Source organism: Musa acuminata, chromosome BXJ1-9 (genome assembly GCF_036884655.1).
Source record: "Musa acuminata AAA Group cultivar baxijiao chromosome BXJ1-9, Cavendish_Baxijiao_AAA, whole genome shotgun sequence".
NCBI classification, from domain to species: domain Eukaryota; kingdom Viridiplantae; phylum Streptophyta; class Magnoliopsida; order Zingiberales; family Musaceae; genus Musa; species Musa acuminata.
The window spans coordinates 46,062,169-46,078,534 of NC_088335.1; the positions used below are offsets into that span (position 1 = coordinate 46,062,169).

Below are 16,366 nucleotides of genomic sequence, written 5' to 3' on the forward strand. Positions count from 1 at the left end.
GCAGATATGCCAACATGCATAGGAAACAACAGATTTTTAGATATAAAAATCTAGTTAACTTTTGGACACCCAAAAGCTACCGTTACCATTGTCAGAAAAAGAAGATAATATGTATCCTACAAGGAAAGAAGTTGTTCCAAAGGCAGAAAACAAACATACCTGGAAGAATTATTTCAGATGGTTCTGATAACTTAAGTTCTCCTACAACTGCATCAGAACGAACAGGAGTGTAGCTGCCAGATAATATTTTAAGATTAATTCTTAAACAATCCAAGGATTAGACTCTGTATGCATGAGGAGTAACTCCGAAGAATTATATGCAGTTAGGTAATTTGAAAATGAATAAAAATATATATTTAAATAGACAAAAAAATTGTTAACAATCTCTTCAAGGAACTGGAGACAATTACATCAAAAAAAAGTAACTGTTAATAAGAAATGTATTTTGCTGAAAATTGGAATCTTGGAAGGGATCCACCATATTAAGTCGTGTGTATATCTATAGCTTTCTTACATGTATTATCTGAGGAGCAACCCCTAGCATCCGTGAAACTCAGAAAGATGGAGAAGTGCTGGACACAAAGCACCTTTTATCTGCCACAACCAGAAATCAGGGATATGGCAAATGTGTTCAATTTTTTTTCTTATTGTCATATTTGTTTATCATAATGTGTTTCTCAAATCTGTGCTATGAACCAGACGGTAAAACAACCTGCCACAGTTACTGCATCTGACACCTCATATGGAATAAACAACTCCTCCCACAACAGATTGTGCATAATCATATATGAAGCATTGTCTGATGATTGCAGCTTCTGTAGTATGCTGCATCACAGTCAACTAGAAGTACTAACCAAATGCCTAATTCACCGATTCTGTGATAATCAAACCCTATCACTCAGATTTTGGTTCTTGTCCGGTCAGTTCCATTTTCTACAACCATTATCAGATAAAGGCTCAGTTCTCTATGGCCATTATTAAATCCAACTGAGGGAAACAAAACAAAGGAATGTGCTAAAGGAAATTCCATGTGCCATTTGGATTGTTACACTGGTCATACTACCATGTTAACTGACACATTCTTTACCAATGAGGTATGTACGATGGAGCACTGACCAAAACTGGTATTTTGAACATGTTATCATATGTACCAAGACACTGGGTTATGAGCACACCCTGAGTTGCAGCCAGTAGATTATTGTGTTTCATCAAGACTGCTGAAGAGTCACAATTTCAGTAAATTAGCAGCTCAAAGAATAGACAGACTAGCAGACTGCACAGATACCACTAGGAGTGGAGCCAGGTTTCAAACGAAGGCGTGCGAAAATAGTTAGATTGAAAAGTGAACTACATTAATGTTAATTGAAAACAATTTCAATAGATAAAAATTTCAAACATATTCATTTTAACTGCAAACAATTTCAAAAGATAACATAGATTGGCATAAATATTAAAACAAATTCATTTTAGAATTTATACAATAGTTAAATGTGATGCTTGTGTAATGGGTCATCTTTAGAAAAGTTGAGGTCAAGAAACTTCGCCAAAGATTTTATATAAGTATTGTTTAACACACATGACCAGAGCTCTTGGGGGCTGAAAGATGCACAGGAGGGTCACATATGGAAGAGAAATGTGGCAAATAATATTCTCAATGGTTCAGGGACCATGCAATAATGCAAACATTCCCTGGGGCCCACCTCATGGGGGGTAATCATGTTCATGTATACATGAACAATATTGCTATCACCAGTTCTTCAGTTAAGGTTACTTGATAAGAAATCATAGTTACCCATAATCAATATCAAAAAATTTGCTGATAGTATAATTTAGTGATATTAACAAATAATTTTTAAACAATCAATTGAATAGCTTTCGAAGAGCAACAAAAATATACAAACAAATAAATACTAACCCAAATAATAGACGGCAATTATAATCTGAATCTGTAACCTCATAGGTGGTGGAATTAGCCTCGGAGATAAGGACAATAGTTCCTTCTTTACTTTCTCTATACCAACTATAGAGGCTTGATCCCTCATATCCACCATAATATTTTCCCTCTCCAGCATATACACCTGAATTAAGAAGCTTTATGTGTACTTCCGAAACAGAAGGAAGAGCTGCATCATTCAAAAATTTTGAACAATAAGAAAAAAGAATAATTAAACAAGACAAGTATTAATAAGACAGCACCATACAAATCAAGACAACCTGCCATGACCGGTTGGCTGCTAAAAGCAACTAATGGAGCACCTTGTTTCCCATCTGCACGTGTAGGCACCCAGTGAAGGGCCAGGTAAGAACCAACATCTTCAAGTGATGGTGTGTATGTTCTGTTCACACATTTCAGTATCCAAAAAAGCTAAGCCTTATTATAAAGTACTTGAACAAGAATCTCAGTAGGATAAAGGATGCCTAAACCACAACTCACAGGGTTTCTCCAACAACAAGAATATCATCAGTGACAGAAACTCTATTCAAAAGTTCCGACTCATCTATCTTCTCTTTGGTTCTGTACCAAATATATTTCCCAGTTCCTTCCTTTCCACCATAGTATGATTTAAGGGGAACAACTTCCTCATCCTCACAACAGCTTGGCTGGACAAGATCAATACCTTTTGGATCCGCTGTATAATGGGCAAAAAGATAAATTTATAGTGATATAATCATGAAATTGGAATTTTTGTATATACTACAGAAATCACAAAAAATAGAAGTTTCTGAACAAAAAACTGAGATACTCATACTACACATTAGTTCGAGTTATTCTATGAAATTATAATTATTAAGTAAACCTAATTCAACCAAATCTGTTCTAAATGAGTAATTAGGCATTTCATTTTGCTGCACAACAGCAGAAAGGATCCACTGTATGGATATATTGCCATCAAGATACCAGGATACTTATTGTTCATAATGTCCAAGTTGTACCTGTGGATATATCAATAGTCCTTACATTACAAACATTCCATATAGAAGACTTGCTGGCCATTCACTACCATCCATGATAAAGATATTTTGAGTGCAAGTTACCACAGAGATCAAGAGTAATCTTCTTATTCTCATGCTAAGACCATTAGTCTGCTCGTACATAAATATTTATTATTTATTTCATGGTTTGTCTTACCAGTCCATACCGGTGTACCGACCAACTATTGGTATGGTACATACCAAGCCATACCAAGTGTACCAACACATGGTACGATGGGGTTTACCAATGTATCGCCCATACCAATCTCCTGTTAGACCGGTACATACCAATCGTACCAAGCAGTATGCCTCGATATCGCAAACCTTGATTTATTTATTTATGACCATTTTTTGTTTTATTTTATCCTCTTTATATCTAGAAAAACACATATTTCAGCATCATAGTAACTGAGATATTGAGCACCTTCATTCTTTGAGGGAAGAACACATTTTAAGTAACACTAGAGGAAAAATAGAGAAGAGAGAAAGAGAGGATAAAATATTAGGAAAATATAAATACACACAAATTATATTTCTTCTTTCAAGCGCATAAAAGTGGAAATGATGAGAAACATACTTGTATGAATTGGCATATTTGCCCCTTATAGTACTGACAAAAATAATGCAATAATCACCATAGAAAAAGATCAAGATTTATGTGTCACATGTGTCCAAGATAGCCAACAGTTGATGCATTACAATAAAATAAATACCACATATCCCACACTGTGCAGAGCCTTTGGGACTGCAAGTAGGTCGAGCCATCAAGTACATGGAAAGTCTATTTCAAGGTGGAGCAAAATTATCATTATCTAAACACACAACCAACAGATGGAAAATATGGTGGTTGATTGTTGTTTAGATCTGGATACCCAAATATACTTCGAAATAGGCAACTATGTTGGTTCTTTTTGAAGTATAAACGACATTCTCTCTCATCCTTTACTACTGTAAACCAAATGCCTATAATTTTATCAAAGAACTCATCGATAGATCTGAGTTAGAGAATTAATTATGTATTATATTACTAGGAACACAAATGACATGATTACTCGAAGATTTGGTATCACAGGGCAATAATTTTGTGGGGGTTGTACAGACAACAAACAACAACTGCTTTTTATGGTCTTTCACATTAAGAAACAAAAGCACAGCTATGTTTGTTGCATACACTTATAGTTTATTTCCAAATTAGAAAAGAATATTAGGTACCACGCTACATAATTGAAGCTATTTGTCGCAATATCTGATTAGTGTTAATATGATAACATCCGATTCAGATCCATAACCACTCTATCAAACTATTTTTTTCAACTGATATTTGGTTCCTGTCTGCATGAATCAAATATCATGGTATCTGAAACAGACAGTATTGACCCAACAATGTTCTGGCAATACGCTTACTAGGGCTAGAAAGATATGGATATTAAGGGGATTCAGGCTTGACCCAAACCCCACCCAAGAAGCCAGTGGATCAAGATTTCTCCCAATCTGCAACTGGTGAGTTGGGTTGGGTTGGTGGGTCAAGGCATGTATTCCCTATTTTTTTATGTGTGTTTGCAAAACATCCATGTATGAAGAAAGATATGGTTGATCCAAACCTGAACTAAACCCAGCAGATTATACTGAGTTTCACTGAAACAGTTTAGGTCACGATTCCTACCCCTCTATCATATCAAGGTAAACCAATTTATGATTCTTCTAGTGATATACCCAATCTACTTGTACAATTCTGATGTTTAGGGTGTATAATATCCATATCAGCATTTGCATCCTTTGAATTCCATCTCCAAATCATTATCTCAGATGCCTATACTGACCACAAGAACATGCAAATGGATAGTTCAGTATATGATAAGATGTGCAACACAGACCTATGCTGTGTGCTAAATTGATGCTAGGATGGTATCAGCTTATCAACTACCAAGTACAGAATGTCTAACACCTTGATTGTCAAAGCAGATGTCATACAAACATCTGGTTCTTTGTATGACATTATCTGCACGATGAACCTGTCTTGCATGCCAAAATGGTGCAGATCCATAAGTTCAGGATGTTCAACACCTTAGTTGATGAAGATATCCATTCTTGAAATAATGTGATCCAAGTAAAAGATACTTACCAGGAACTATGATATCTGAAATAATGATCTTCGGAGTTCCTGTTGTTCCATCCTTCCGAACTGGTGTATAAACCAGCTCAATGTATTCACCAACATCGTCAATAGTCAGATCTAGATACTCTGAAAAATAAGTTTTACAGATGAGCCTAATTAGTGGTGCTATGACATTTCGGTAATGAAATTTGTTTGAAAATCTAATGGACTCACCAGCACCAGTAACTTTTGTTTTTGCTGCAGTACTCTTCACCCTGAACCATTCATGGATGCAGTTTCCTTGTTCACTGTTAAGCAAAACAACAACTGGTTATCAGGTTTAAACACTTGCTCATCAAAAACTAACCAGAAACAAAGCAGTCTAACCCTCCACTATATTCAGCAATAAAGCTCAAGCGCCCTCCTTCGGTCATTGTTCCATGAAACTTGAGATTACGACAAGTTGGTGGTCCTACAAAAAAATTCAATGATAGAAGCCTTTGTTGAGATATCTATAAAAATATCAAACAACTGTATGTGGAACAGTAGTAAAGTCAATAAGACGGAAGGTCCACATGAAAAGATAAGACAGAGAAAAAGAACCATGTTTGAAAGTAAAATTAGGGAATGTTGAGAAATGTAGATCTTGAGAAACATGTGTTTTCTAAGGGCGAGAACAGACATACCAGGTACTATGGGACCAATGTATTCAGAAACGACAATAGGACCACGAGCCAAATCACTTCTAACAGGTTCACACGAAACAGATATGAGAAAGCCAATATCATTGATTGTTATGGTATATGATGAAGTTGTAACACCTCCAATTTCACTTTGGATGCCCTCAGGACTAGTCTGCAAATGTATCATAAATTTATTTAACATGAAAGCTGAATATTTAAACTAGCTGGACAACCAGAAGTCAGAATTGGTTATTAGATTTCTAAAAAGATATAGTAAAAACAGATAAAGCTGATGAACCCTACTGACCAGGAACCAACGGAAGACAGAATCACCTTCTTCACCACCCCAATATTTCTTGTCAGCAATCAATGTGTTTCCTTCAACAGCCTCACCAATTATCTTAAGGGAAAGCACTCTTGGACTTCCTGTTAGTTGAACAGTTTTTAGAATAATATGCTCGTTAGCATAGGTGGCATTCTTTTTTTATAAATTCAGTCAGTATAAGGAATACATCTGACAGTGGTAATTGTAGCAAGCAAGGAAAAAAAACACACCACTCAGTGAAATAAATGATTTTAGAGTCAGCAAGTCCTAAAAGATTTCTCATGGTACAAATGAGCCACAAAAAAAAACTAAATATCAACACTTACCCATCCATAGTTTTGCAAACACATGCCCGGTTTGCAGATATGCTATTAATTGCGATTAACTTAGTTCACTTCAGATAAAATATTTACTTCTTTGGCTTAGACAAGGTGGCATATTTTTATGCTTTAAGAGCTTTTTCTCTTCAGTTTGTCAAATTCCATCAGAGTCATGCAGTCTTAAGTCTAACATATATATATATATATATATGTATGTGTATATATATATATATATATATGTATGTGTATATATATATGTATGTGTATATATATATATATATATATATATATATATATATATATATGTGTGTGTGTGTGTGTGTGTGTGTGTGTGTGTGTGTGTGTGTATTAATCTGTCATGTTAATACTCATCACAAATTTTAAAGGATATATATGCACCTGGATGAACTCGTTCTTGTCCGATAAAAGTTCTTGGTTCACCAATAATACCATCATCTCTTACAGGAGTGCATTTAAAAGAGACAAATTTGCCAATTGCATCTTTTGTTATCCGGTACTGAAGAAGTCCTGATGCCTCCAGTATTAAGGCACCTACATCGGTTTCATTCTGCAAATATCCAAGGAAAAATTAAGGAGTATGGAACAAAGGAAGACCAAAAAGAATTTCCTTCTGGAAGATGTGAGATGCAGACAACCAACAAAATTTGTATATTATAACTGATCAGGGAAAATCATCAACATATCTATTTCCCAGCTCTTAAAACATGGACTATTAATAAGAAACAGGAGAGGGCATACTTCATGGAGATACCAACTGTAGACACTCTTTCCTTCGTGGCCCCCAATGTAACCATATGATGCTGTCAACATCTCACCCTCGGAAAAGTCACCAGTGACAGATAGAAAATTAAGGCTTGGTGGAAGGGCTGCCAAAAATCATATGAAGTTATTTATGTCCTAGAAACAAAAAGAATCACACAGGAGTAGAGGATACATGATAGAGTATGATTCAGACACTACCAATAGAAAAACTAACAACTCTGAACTTGAGTATGAAACATTCAGTTTATATTACAGTAGACATGACAAGACTTAATGCTCTAAGAAATGTTAACTGAAAGGTCAAGCATTTTAGGTTTTTCTATGAACTTGCCAGGTGATCAGTGGAGAATAAGAAAAAATAATGAGTTCAAATTTAATCAATGGAACTCAAACACTGCAAAGTATAAGCAACATAAGTACACTCTGGCACACAAGGTTTTCACCAATGCAAGGTCTGCGGACAGTTAATTTTGCAGTCTTATCCCTACAAGCAGAACTGTTGTTTAAATAATAAAGTTAGTATATAGTTTTGCACATCTCAAATATTTAAATTTTGTGGGTAATACCACTAATCCAGTTGTTTAGTGACTACAATCTTTATTCTTATGATATGGTAATCTTCAAACAGGGTTCAAAATCCAAATTCCACCATACTGTGCATCTTTCTTCTCAGCAACTTCTTTGTGTCCTCACAGTCCCTGTCACTATTCTTGTTCCTCTCTCAGCATGATCTTTCCCTGCCCTGTTGACATCTTACAGCATTTTGCAACAACCTTCCACTCATCAATTATCTTTTAAATAAATCAGGTTTTCAACTCATGGCAGACGCATGACATATTCAGGTAATGTCTTAATGCTCAACAGACATTTACTTTATTCTTCATTTAGAGATCCTTTGCCTCTAAATTCTTTATTAAAAGTTTTCAATCTTTTCTCTGTCACATCAAATCCCAGAATTGCCAACCTGGGAACTATAATTCCCACATGAACCACAGGATCTAGTGCATAGTCCTAGACGCCTAATAGGATAAGAGTGAGGAAAGTGATTGTTCCAAGACCCCTAAACTTGTTTTGGACCTTTGATAATGAATTGTATTATAAAAGCATATGGACGGTAGAGTACGCTGAAAGATAGAATCTGAAATAAATATCTGAACGACTGGCAAGTATGAAAGGTTCAAACAGAACTTCATGTAACAGGTATTAGGAAAAACCATGGTTCCAGTGGCATGAAAAATATCTCTTAATGAAGTTGAGAAAACATGTCACCATAGGCATACAGTGCCATGCTTGTGAAATTGCAGTTGTTAATCATTCATTTCTACAAATCAAAAACTAGATTAAATATAAAAAACAAGCAAATTTAGACCTTGGCAGCAATCCCTACAAAAAGAACCTCTTTCTCTATCAAAGAAGTGTTCAAGAAATTCATGGCATCATAAAAATGAATGCAACTTACTCTCAACGACATTCTCTGATATAGCATATGCAGGTTCACCAGTTTCGCCATCAGGAGCCATAGGAGTAAATTTTGCAACAACATAGTACCCAACAGCACCAAGGGGAATACGAAATGCCTATGAAAGGATCAAGTTATGTTTAATGTGAACAACTTCAACTGCGTTTAGAAGTTAGTTATGAGTAGCATTTGATGAAAAGAAACTTAAGATATCTCACCTTTGCAATTTTGGAGGTACTAACTGCTTCAAGAAAATTTTCAGCTTCCAACTTTGGGGAAGTTGTTTTGAACCATTGGACTCTACTAGATCCCTCAGTTCCCCCAGTGACAAGAGCACTAACAGTAACTTTGTTTCCCTCTCTAAGATCTCCAATGATCTTTAAATTGGTTACCTTTGGAGGAGCTTCACAACACCGTGATAAAATTGGGGGGAAAGAAACTTTAGATGAAAAGAACAAATTTATTGATGCATAAAGCAAATGTGATGTTTGGCTTATACCTTTCTTTACAATTTCTGTAGTGGCAGATGCTGATTTTCCCTCCTGACCTGGAAAGCCACAGAAAATGACTTCATGACAACAAAATTTTCCTCGATTTGAATAATCTATAACTTTCAAGAGAAATAGCACATGAACATACCTTCAAAATTGATGGGTATATAAATAAACACCAAGCGTCTTCCAATATCTTCTTTGGTCAATGTATATTCACTTGTACCAGATGATGCTAGTTCACAAATGCTGCCAAATTAAATCCAAAATAGAAAACAAACTTATATGGTAAAGAGAAAATGCGAAAGAATATCAAGTTTTTCAGCATTCTGGTGAAAGTAAGGTAGGATTGCAAAATTATTCCACTTTTACCATTAATAAAACTTGTACAATCAAGAACACACTTCAACTTATAAGCTTCATTACTCTATAATGTCAATTGAAAAGGTACAGATATGCCACAGGCCAGAGATTTATTATATTGCAACAATTAAGGATACATGAGCATACTGAATAGGACACTGGTATATTAATACTATAAAACAGCTGATAACCATAACTCAATGACTCATAGCTAAGGCATTTCAGTAGTGATAAGCTTTGAAAGTGACAATGTGTTAACCATATAAAAGGGGTTCTTTTTGCTAACCACAAGGTCAGCATATGACCAAAACCCTAATCTTTTTGTCCGGGGGATTTGATGAATTTCAACTACAGGTTCAAGTAGAAAGAATCAAAGAGAAGTGATTCAGCTCACGTATTCTAGATTATTTTTGTCCAATTTTTTAATGAAGGTAAATTAGTAACATGCAAACTGCCCAACTAAGTAATTTTAATTTTGTTCTTAAAAGAAAAAATTATTAAGTTTAGGGTTCAGCAATAAGTTCAGATATACCTTGAATCTTTACTCTCTCTTAACCACTTGAACCTGCTTGGTCCTTCTTTTCCCCCAAAATATTCTCCAACTCCTTTTATCACGTTTCCTTCAACAGCATCTCCTATAATCTGCACATTATTGACTGAAGGTGCAGCTGAAACAAAGAAAATAGGCCACAAACAGTAAGTAACAACAACAGTAAGCACTGCAGGAAAATAAGTTAATAAGCAAATGTGTTTACTCCAGGGTTTGCCGTGCTGCGGAATACTGCCCGGTACAGGCAGCAGTACATACTGGTCCGACAGGGGACCAGTACATGGACCACCCTGTACTAGCGGTCCAGTTAAATTAATAAAATATTCAAAGATATGGTGGGCCCATGTCCAAATCATCATAAAAAAGAAAAAAAAAGAGATTAGGGCTCGCGAACGCGAGCCCTCTTCTCGCGTAAGGTGCAGCCGGCTTGCCATCATCACTTCGCCTCTGCTGCCACTGCTGTTCCACTGTCGCGTGAGATGCCGCCACCTCACAGTTGCCGTTTCCCCACTGCTGCTACTGTCGCTTTGCCGTCGCGTAAGATGGCACTGCCTCGCTGTCGCTGCCTCCCAGGTACGCTGCCACCACTCTTTTCCTCCACTTCTTCCTCTTTTTCCCTCTTCCTTCCTCCTCTGTTCCCCTACCACTCCTTCCATTTCTCTTTATTTTTCTTCATTGCTGACCACTAGTACGCATCAGCATACCATGTGTCAGAACATCAGTACAGACTGGCATGTACCGTTCCAGCAGTTTTCCGAAACGGTCCGGTACCCAAAAAGGCAAACCTTGGTTTACTCCACTGAAAAACACAACTGCAATAAGAATCAAGTGCATAATAATCATTCCATGTAAGAAAAACATAAGACACAACACTCATGGTATGTTGACCATAAAATTGTGGTTCTTCCATACATCAGGTAACTGAGTTTTCATTGGAAGGAAACCTTTCCAGGATACAAAGAGAAAACCCCTGCAACTATGCATACGTGAGAAATACGTGTGCTACTACAGATAGCTCAAAGAACAATGATGTTTACTGATACTAACAACTAACGAGAATATTACTTGGTAATTGACAAACAAAATATATACATAAGCACTTAAAATATCAAGTGCCAATAATTAGAACTGACAACCAGATAGAAAAATTTTATGCATATTGTTGTAGGCAGTATGGCACCATAGGCTACAGCATAAACTATAAAGAATCACAACAGAGCAGGTCAAATAAATGACATCAACTCATAATATGTATAGTTAGCAATACCTGCTTTTATGAAGTCAGTCATTGCATACTGTGGCTCTCCCTTGACACCTTCTTCTGTAACTGGAGTGTACATGAAAACCAAACTTGAATCAATGTCATCTAAAGTTAGCGTGTACTCCTCAGCTTCAGCTCCAACTATTACAACGGGACTACCATTCCATCTTCGTCTCAACCAGCTGTTAAACAGATTCATGGATGTTAGGCTTTTCACTATAAGGATTGCATTCAGGAAAATATGAGAATGGTAATGTTCTGATGCAACATAGAAAACCAATTTCAAATAATACAGTAGATGACTCACCTTGCCACACATTTACCTGGGGTTCCACCACACCATGCAACCTCAGCAGAACCTCTTATCACATTTCCTTCCACAAGCTCACCATGGACACTCAAATTCAGAACTTTAGGATATCCAGTTCCTGGTCAAGGAATTGTTATTAGAGCATGCAAGCTATTAATAAACTTACGATGGTAGTGGTAGTATCACATATAGGTTCCTTCAGGAACTAGAAATCAACGATGCAAGATGATTACCTCCTATTAACAACTCTACAAGAACTTCTTACAAAAATAAAGCAACAAAAACTAAAAAAGAAATCTCTACCAATCCAAAATCTGATCATTAGTTTATGCTTGTTACCTTATAAATTAATGTAGACATCTTATCATCATCAACTAAGATAGCAAAACAACAATAGTAATAATTCTCTGTATCCAGAATTCAATACCAGATCTTTGCTAGAAAATTAAGGATACTCCAGGCTCCAGCATGGTAAAATCCACTGCCTGACAAGGGTTGAGCCATGAGATTTAAAAGTGGACTTCAAGAGCCAGATATGAAACACCCCATTTTACTTACATCAATGTCCATTATTCTATGTGAGGCTCATCTGTTAAAATACGATTCACTCTTTAGAAGCCCTTCAATAGTATGCTCTCTTAGTGTTGTTCCAAATAAGCTAAAATTCTCGAGGTGATGGTAGTTTCCTTCTGAATCTAATTGTAACTTTTCAAACATCAACGAGAGAAAGAAGACTCATATAATAGGCCAAATGAAAGAAAGACTGCAAACTTACTTTTAACTAAATAGACCAAACCCACATATATACTCCATTCTGACATAGTATGGTAGTACCCAATATATTTATGTAGACTTAAAATCTTAGATATTTTTTGGACCTTGTGTTACAAAATCACATCCAAAGATTTTGTTGTCTCATTCAAAGATGATAACAAACATCAATGAGCAAATCACAAATATTGTTTTCCATTTCAGCTTTGTGCATATGCATAATATTTATTCTCAGATCATTAAACTAAATTACATAGATCATGTTTCCAGTCGATTTCTCCTCAGATCTGCTACACGGGACCACTGCATGAAATGCACCCTGAATATGATTTCTCAATACCGAATCCAACAAGATTTCCATATTCTCAAGAGATCATACAGCTGCTACCGGGGGCCACTGCATGAAAAAACCACTGCATATATTGCATACCAAGTAGGGGCTTGTTGAAACCCTAGCTATGGAAGACTCCCAAGCAGCTATTCACCACAAATTTTGAGGTGACTGATGGCATTCTGTCTCAACTACTACTATATTCCAGAAAAGATGGATGAGATGGACTAATTGGGTGAGTTCAAAGAACTACAGACTCTATAGTATAGAGTACAATGAAGAATGCAATTAACAAAAATCTGGAAATAGAATTCCACTAGTTGACATATGAGAATCAACAAGACCAAGCATACCATACTATTCCCTTATGTGATATTTAACATATTTTGTTAAGCTAAAACTAAAATAAATGTTAAAGCACACTGCAAGCTAGAGGCCCTGATATTCTTGAATAATAAGATCCAGAACTTTGAAGCCGTAAAAGGTTATCTACCCCATCACAGGATGATAATGATGCTGCACTTCCATTAATAAGAGATCCTTGGTAGAAATGTGAAGTAAGAACAACAAGAAGCTGTAACATCCCAAATTTTCTCATAGCAATTTATTAGTCATCATTTGCTCTTGTTATCTGGAAATCCAACTTTCCTGGGCAGTGAAGCAATATCTAATGATTGTGACATATTTTCTTTACATGCACAAAAGTTCGCTTTTCACTCTTGTTCATACTCTCATGATAAGATGAAGATTCAAGAAATCGTCTACAAAAAGAGGGAGTATATTCGCAAAAAGAAAAAAACAAAATCCTTTCCCCTATATACAAAGTTTTTGCTTGCAAATAACATCACAATGCATCAGGTTTCAAATGTTATATATCCAGTTGTGCAGAATGCAGATCCTTGGTTTTGCAAATTACAAATTCAAAATTTTATTCAATCACATCAAATTATAACCACATATCCTCGATAGTTATTATATACTCATGAACAGCAAAAAAACATGAACTTAGACCAACAATATTCTATAACAAACAACAAAAAATATTTAACTAACATGAAATATCAATAGAGATACCTGGGGAAACAAGTGATGATACAGCAAAAACCGAAGGGTACTCAACACCATTCATGATTGGAGTGCACTCAACCTTCAAATATTTGTCAATGTCCGAGTGCTTTGGCCAGTAAACCTTATTAGTGGAAAGCAACAAATGGTTAGCACTTAGCATATCGCAACATCAGGAGAAACAATAAACTCATAGATAAACTCAGATAAGTACAATTTATACCTCGTCTACAGCATCTGCAATAGGTACAAAGCTAGAGAGAGTTCTTTCTCCTATAAGCCATTGGTGCTTAAGGACCAGCTCAGAGTTGCTGCTTAAGTTGACAAAGTTAAAGCGGCAGCGGCAGATATCTTCTTCGAATGGCTGATCAATTGAAGCTTGTTTAAGCATGTATCCAGGAGGAATGTTATCCTTCCATTGCTCAAATAGGAATGAAAATGTTGACTCTGTCCAGAAGATAAACAACTTTTCTAAGAGGGATATTGACACTGTGCAGAAAGACTTAGCGTATACAAAGTATTACAAAGGAGAAACTATGTCAAACAGAAAAGATAAACAAAGAATATTTTGAGACTGATTTTGGATATATTCAATCAACAGAGAATCTGCTGACTGTACATTGTTACATACGCAAGATAAAAGAGCCTAATAGTAGCTGTTGTTTATGAATTATCATGCAAAAGTCCAACCTTCCTAAACTATCCTAATTTAGTGTTTTCCTTCCTCTTGGATGAAAATATCTTGAATAGACTGTAATTCTTAACCTTGTAATATACATCAAATAGCCTGTCAAAAGTTCTAGTTTGACAACTACTGCAACAACCATGATAAGATATTAAGAATACTCCTCAAAGAAATATGGCTTAACGTTCAGGAATTTCAGCTGAATTGTTTATGCATGTACAACACAGGAAAACTTGACAGGAGATGGCCAGATTATTCTGGCATTCTTATTAGAACACATCTGGCAGATTGTTAGCAGTAAGGTTTAAGGGTTGAATGAACAAGAAAAAGAAAGGTAGAAGGCTTGAGGACGTAGAAGGATACAGAATGAGCTCCCAGTGGCAAATAAAAACCATCACAGTTGGCCGCGAATACAAGGAGAAGAGGAACAGTGAAACCAAGTTTCTATTTATCATACTATCCATGCATTGGAAAGAAATGCTTAAAGCTGCACTCCATCCGTATGACAACCAGCAAAAGCTCCCCACTGCCTAAACTAACCTCAAGCATGTTGCAGCCACACCAACCCCCTCAAGTTCGAATTCCACCTTATACAATAAATAGAAACCTCTTCACCATATAAAAATATATTAAAGTTGATCCTGAGATCAATGTCAAGAGCCTCAAGAAAGCTATCATCGACATCAAGACCAGGGGACAAAGTGAAAAGGCAGGTGAGTAAAATGAAAAATGCAAAGGATTTAGAGTTGGACAAGAGCAAGAATAAAAGAAAGCCCAATGATTTGAAGTCAACCAATACTGTGATAGACATTGAGTCACATGGTCCGGAATTCCCAATGTTTCATCAGACAACAGAAGCTTAAGTTATCATGTGATGATTGAAGCTCCAAGACATGTGGCTGTCCTTTTAGCAGGACAGCCAGGAATAAATCATTACAGAAAAGTAATAAAATTACACACCAAAAGTTGTGATACCAGATATAGAGACCTCCCATGCTTTTAAATCTGCTGATTTTGGAATTAATTTGTCGACTATAACAAATTGTCACATAGTGGGCAAAAAATCAAGCTTTAATGAGCAATGCTAAAATTATCCATCATATATTGCCCAGTATTCTTGAGCCTCCCTGACGTTTTTCTGTTAAGCAATCATATAAATCATTACAGAAAGGTGCTAAAATTACACACCAAAAGTTGTGATACCAGATATAGAGACCACCCATGCTTTTAAATCTGCTGCTTTTGGAATTAATTTGTCGACTATAACAAATTGTCACATACTAGGCAGAAAATCAAGCTTTAATGAGCAATGCTAAAATTATCCATCATATATTGCCCAGTATTCTTGAGCCTCCCTGATGTTTTTCAGTTAAGCAATCATATAAATCATTACAGAAAAGTGCTAAAATTACACACCAAAAGTTGTGATACCAGATATAGAGACCACCCATGCTTTTAAATCTGCTGCTTTTGGAATTAATTTGTCGACTATAACAAATTGTCACATACCAGGCAGAAAATCAAGCTTTAATGAGCAATGCTAGAATTATCCATCACATATTGCACAATATTCTTGAGCCTCCCTGATGTTTTTCGGTTAAGCAACCATATGCAGTTTAGTTAACCCTTCCACATACACAACCTTCACATAAAGTAGTACCCCAGTACCCCTAAAAACAAATGCCTAAAGATCATAATATATGTAATATCAACCAAAGGACATGTTAGAACACAAGAAAATCACAAGAGCTAGTACCATAAATATTGAAATTAAGCTAATTTAGATGAAATGTTAGGAAAAAAGGTGCAGTGTCACTAAGTTTCCCAAGTCAATAAAGGTGAGAGAATCTTCAAAAGGCCTAGAATGGATAACATTTCCATATTAGATGATCATAATAAAA

At 35.9% G+C, this 16,366-nt stretch overlaps 1 protein-coding gene across 3 annotated transcripts in view; it reads right to left on the reverse strand.

Annotated features, from left to right (window-relative positions):
- Window positions 1-16,366, reverse strand: part of LOC103999077 (187-kDa microtubule-associated protein AIR9) — a 31,955-nt gene that overhangs the window by 7,050 nt on the left and 8,539 nt on the right. For all 3 annotated transcript variants that reach the window (XM_009420729.3, XM_009420730.3, XM_065084121.1), the window contains 20 exons: window positions 14,004-14,227; window positions 13,790-13,904; window positions 11,611-11,731; window positions 11,310-11,485; window positions 10,025-10,160; window positions 9,278-9,378; window positions 9,138-9,185; window positions 8,857-9,041; window positions 8,639-8,756; window positions 7,156-7,283; window positions 6,796-6,964; window positions 6,059-6,177; window positions 5,755-5,923; window positions 5,456-5,540; window positions 5,303-5,376; window positions 5,096-5,215; window positions 2,435-2,630; window positions 2,215-2,336; window positions 1,916-2,123; window positions 160-233 (listed from right to left, as the gene is read on the reverse strand). In XM_009420729.3, the coding sequence (XP_009419004.2) occupies window positions 160-233; window positions 1,916-2,123; window positions 2,215-2,336; window positions 2,435-2,630; window positions 5,096-5,215; window positions 5,303-5,376; window positions 5,456-5,540; window positions 5,755-5,923; window positions 6,059-6,177; window positions 6,796-6,964; window positions 7,156-7,283; window positions 8,639-8,756; window positions 8,857-9,041; window positions 9,138-9,185; window positions 9,278-9,378; window positions 10,025-10,160; window positions 11,310-11,485; window positions 11,611-11,731; window positions 13,790-13,904; window positions 14,004-14,227 (2,688 nt within the window). The remainder of the gene's footprint in view (window positions 1-159; window positions 234-1,915; window positions 2,124-2,214; window positions 2,337-2,434; window positions 2,631-5,095; window positions 5,216-5,302; window positions 5,377-5,455; window positions 5,541-5,754; window positions 5,924-6,058; window positions 6,178-6,795; window positions 6,965-7,155; window positions 7,284-8,638; window positions 8,757-8,856; window positions 9,042-9,137; window positions 9,186-9,277; window positions 9,379-10,024; window positions 10,161-11,309; window positions 11,486-11,610; window positions 11,732-13,789; window positions 13,905-14,003; window positions 14,228-16,366) is intronic.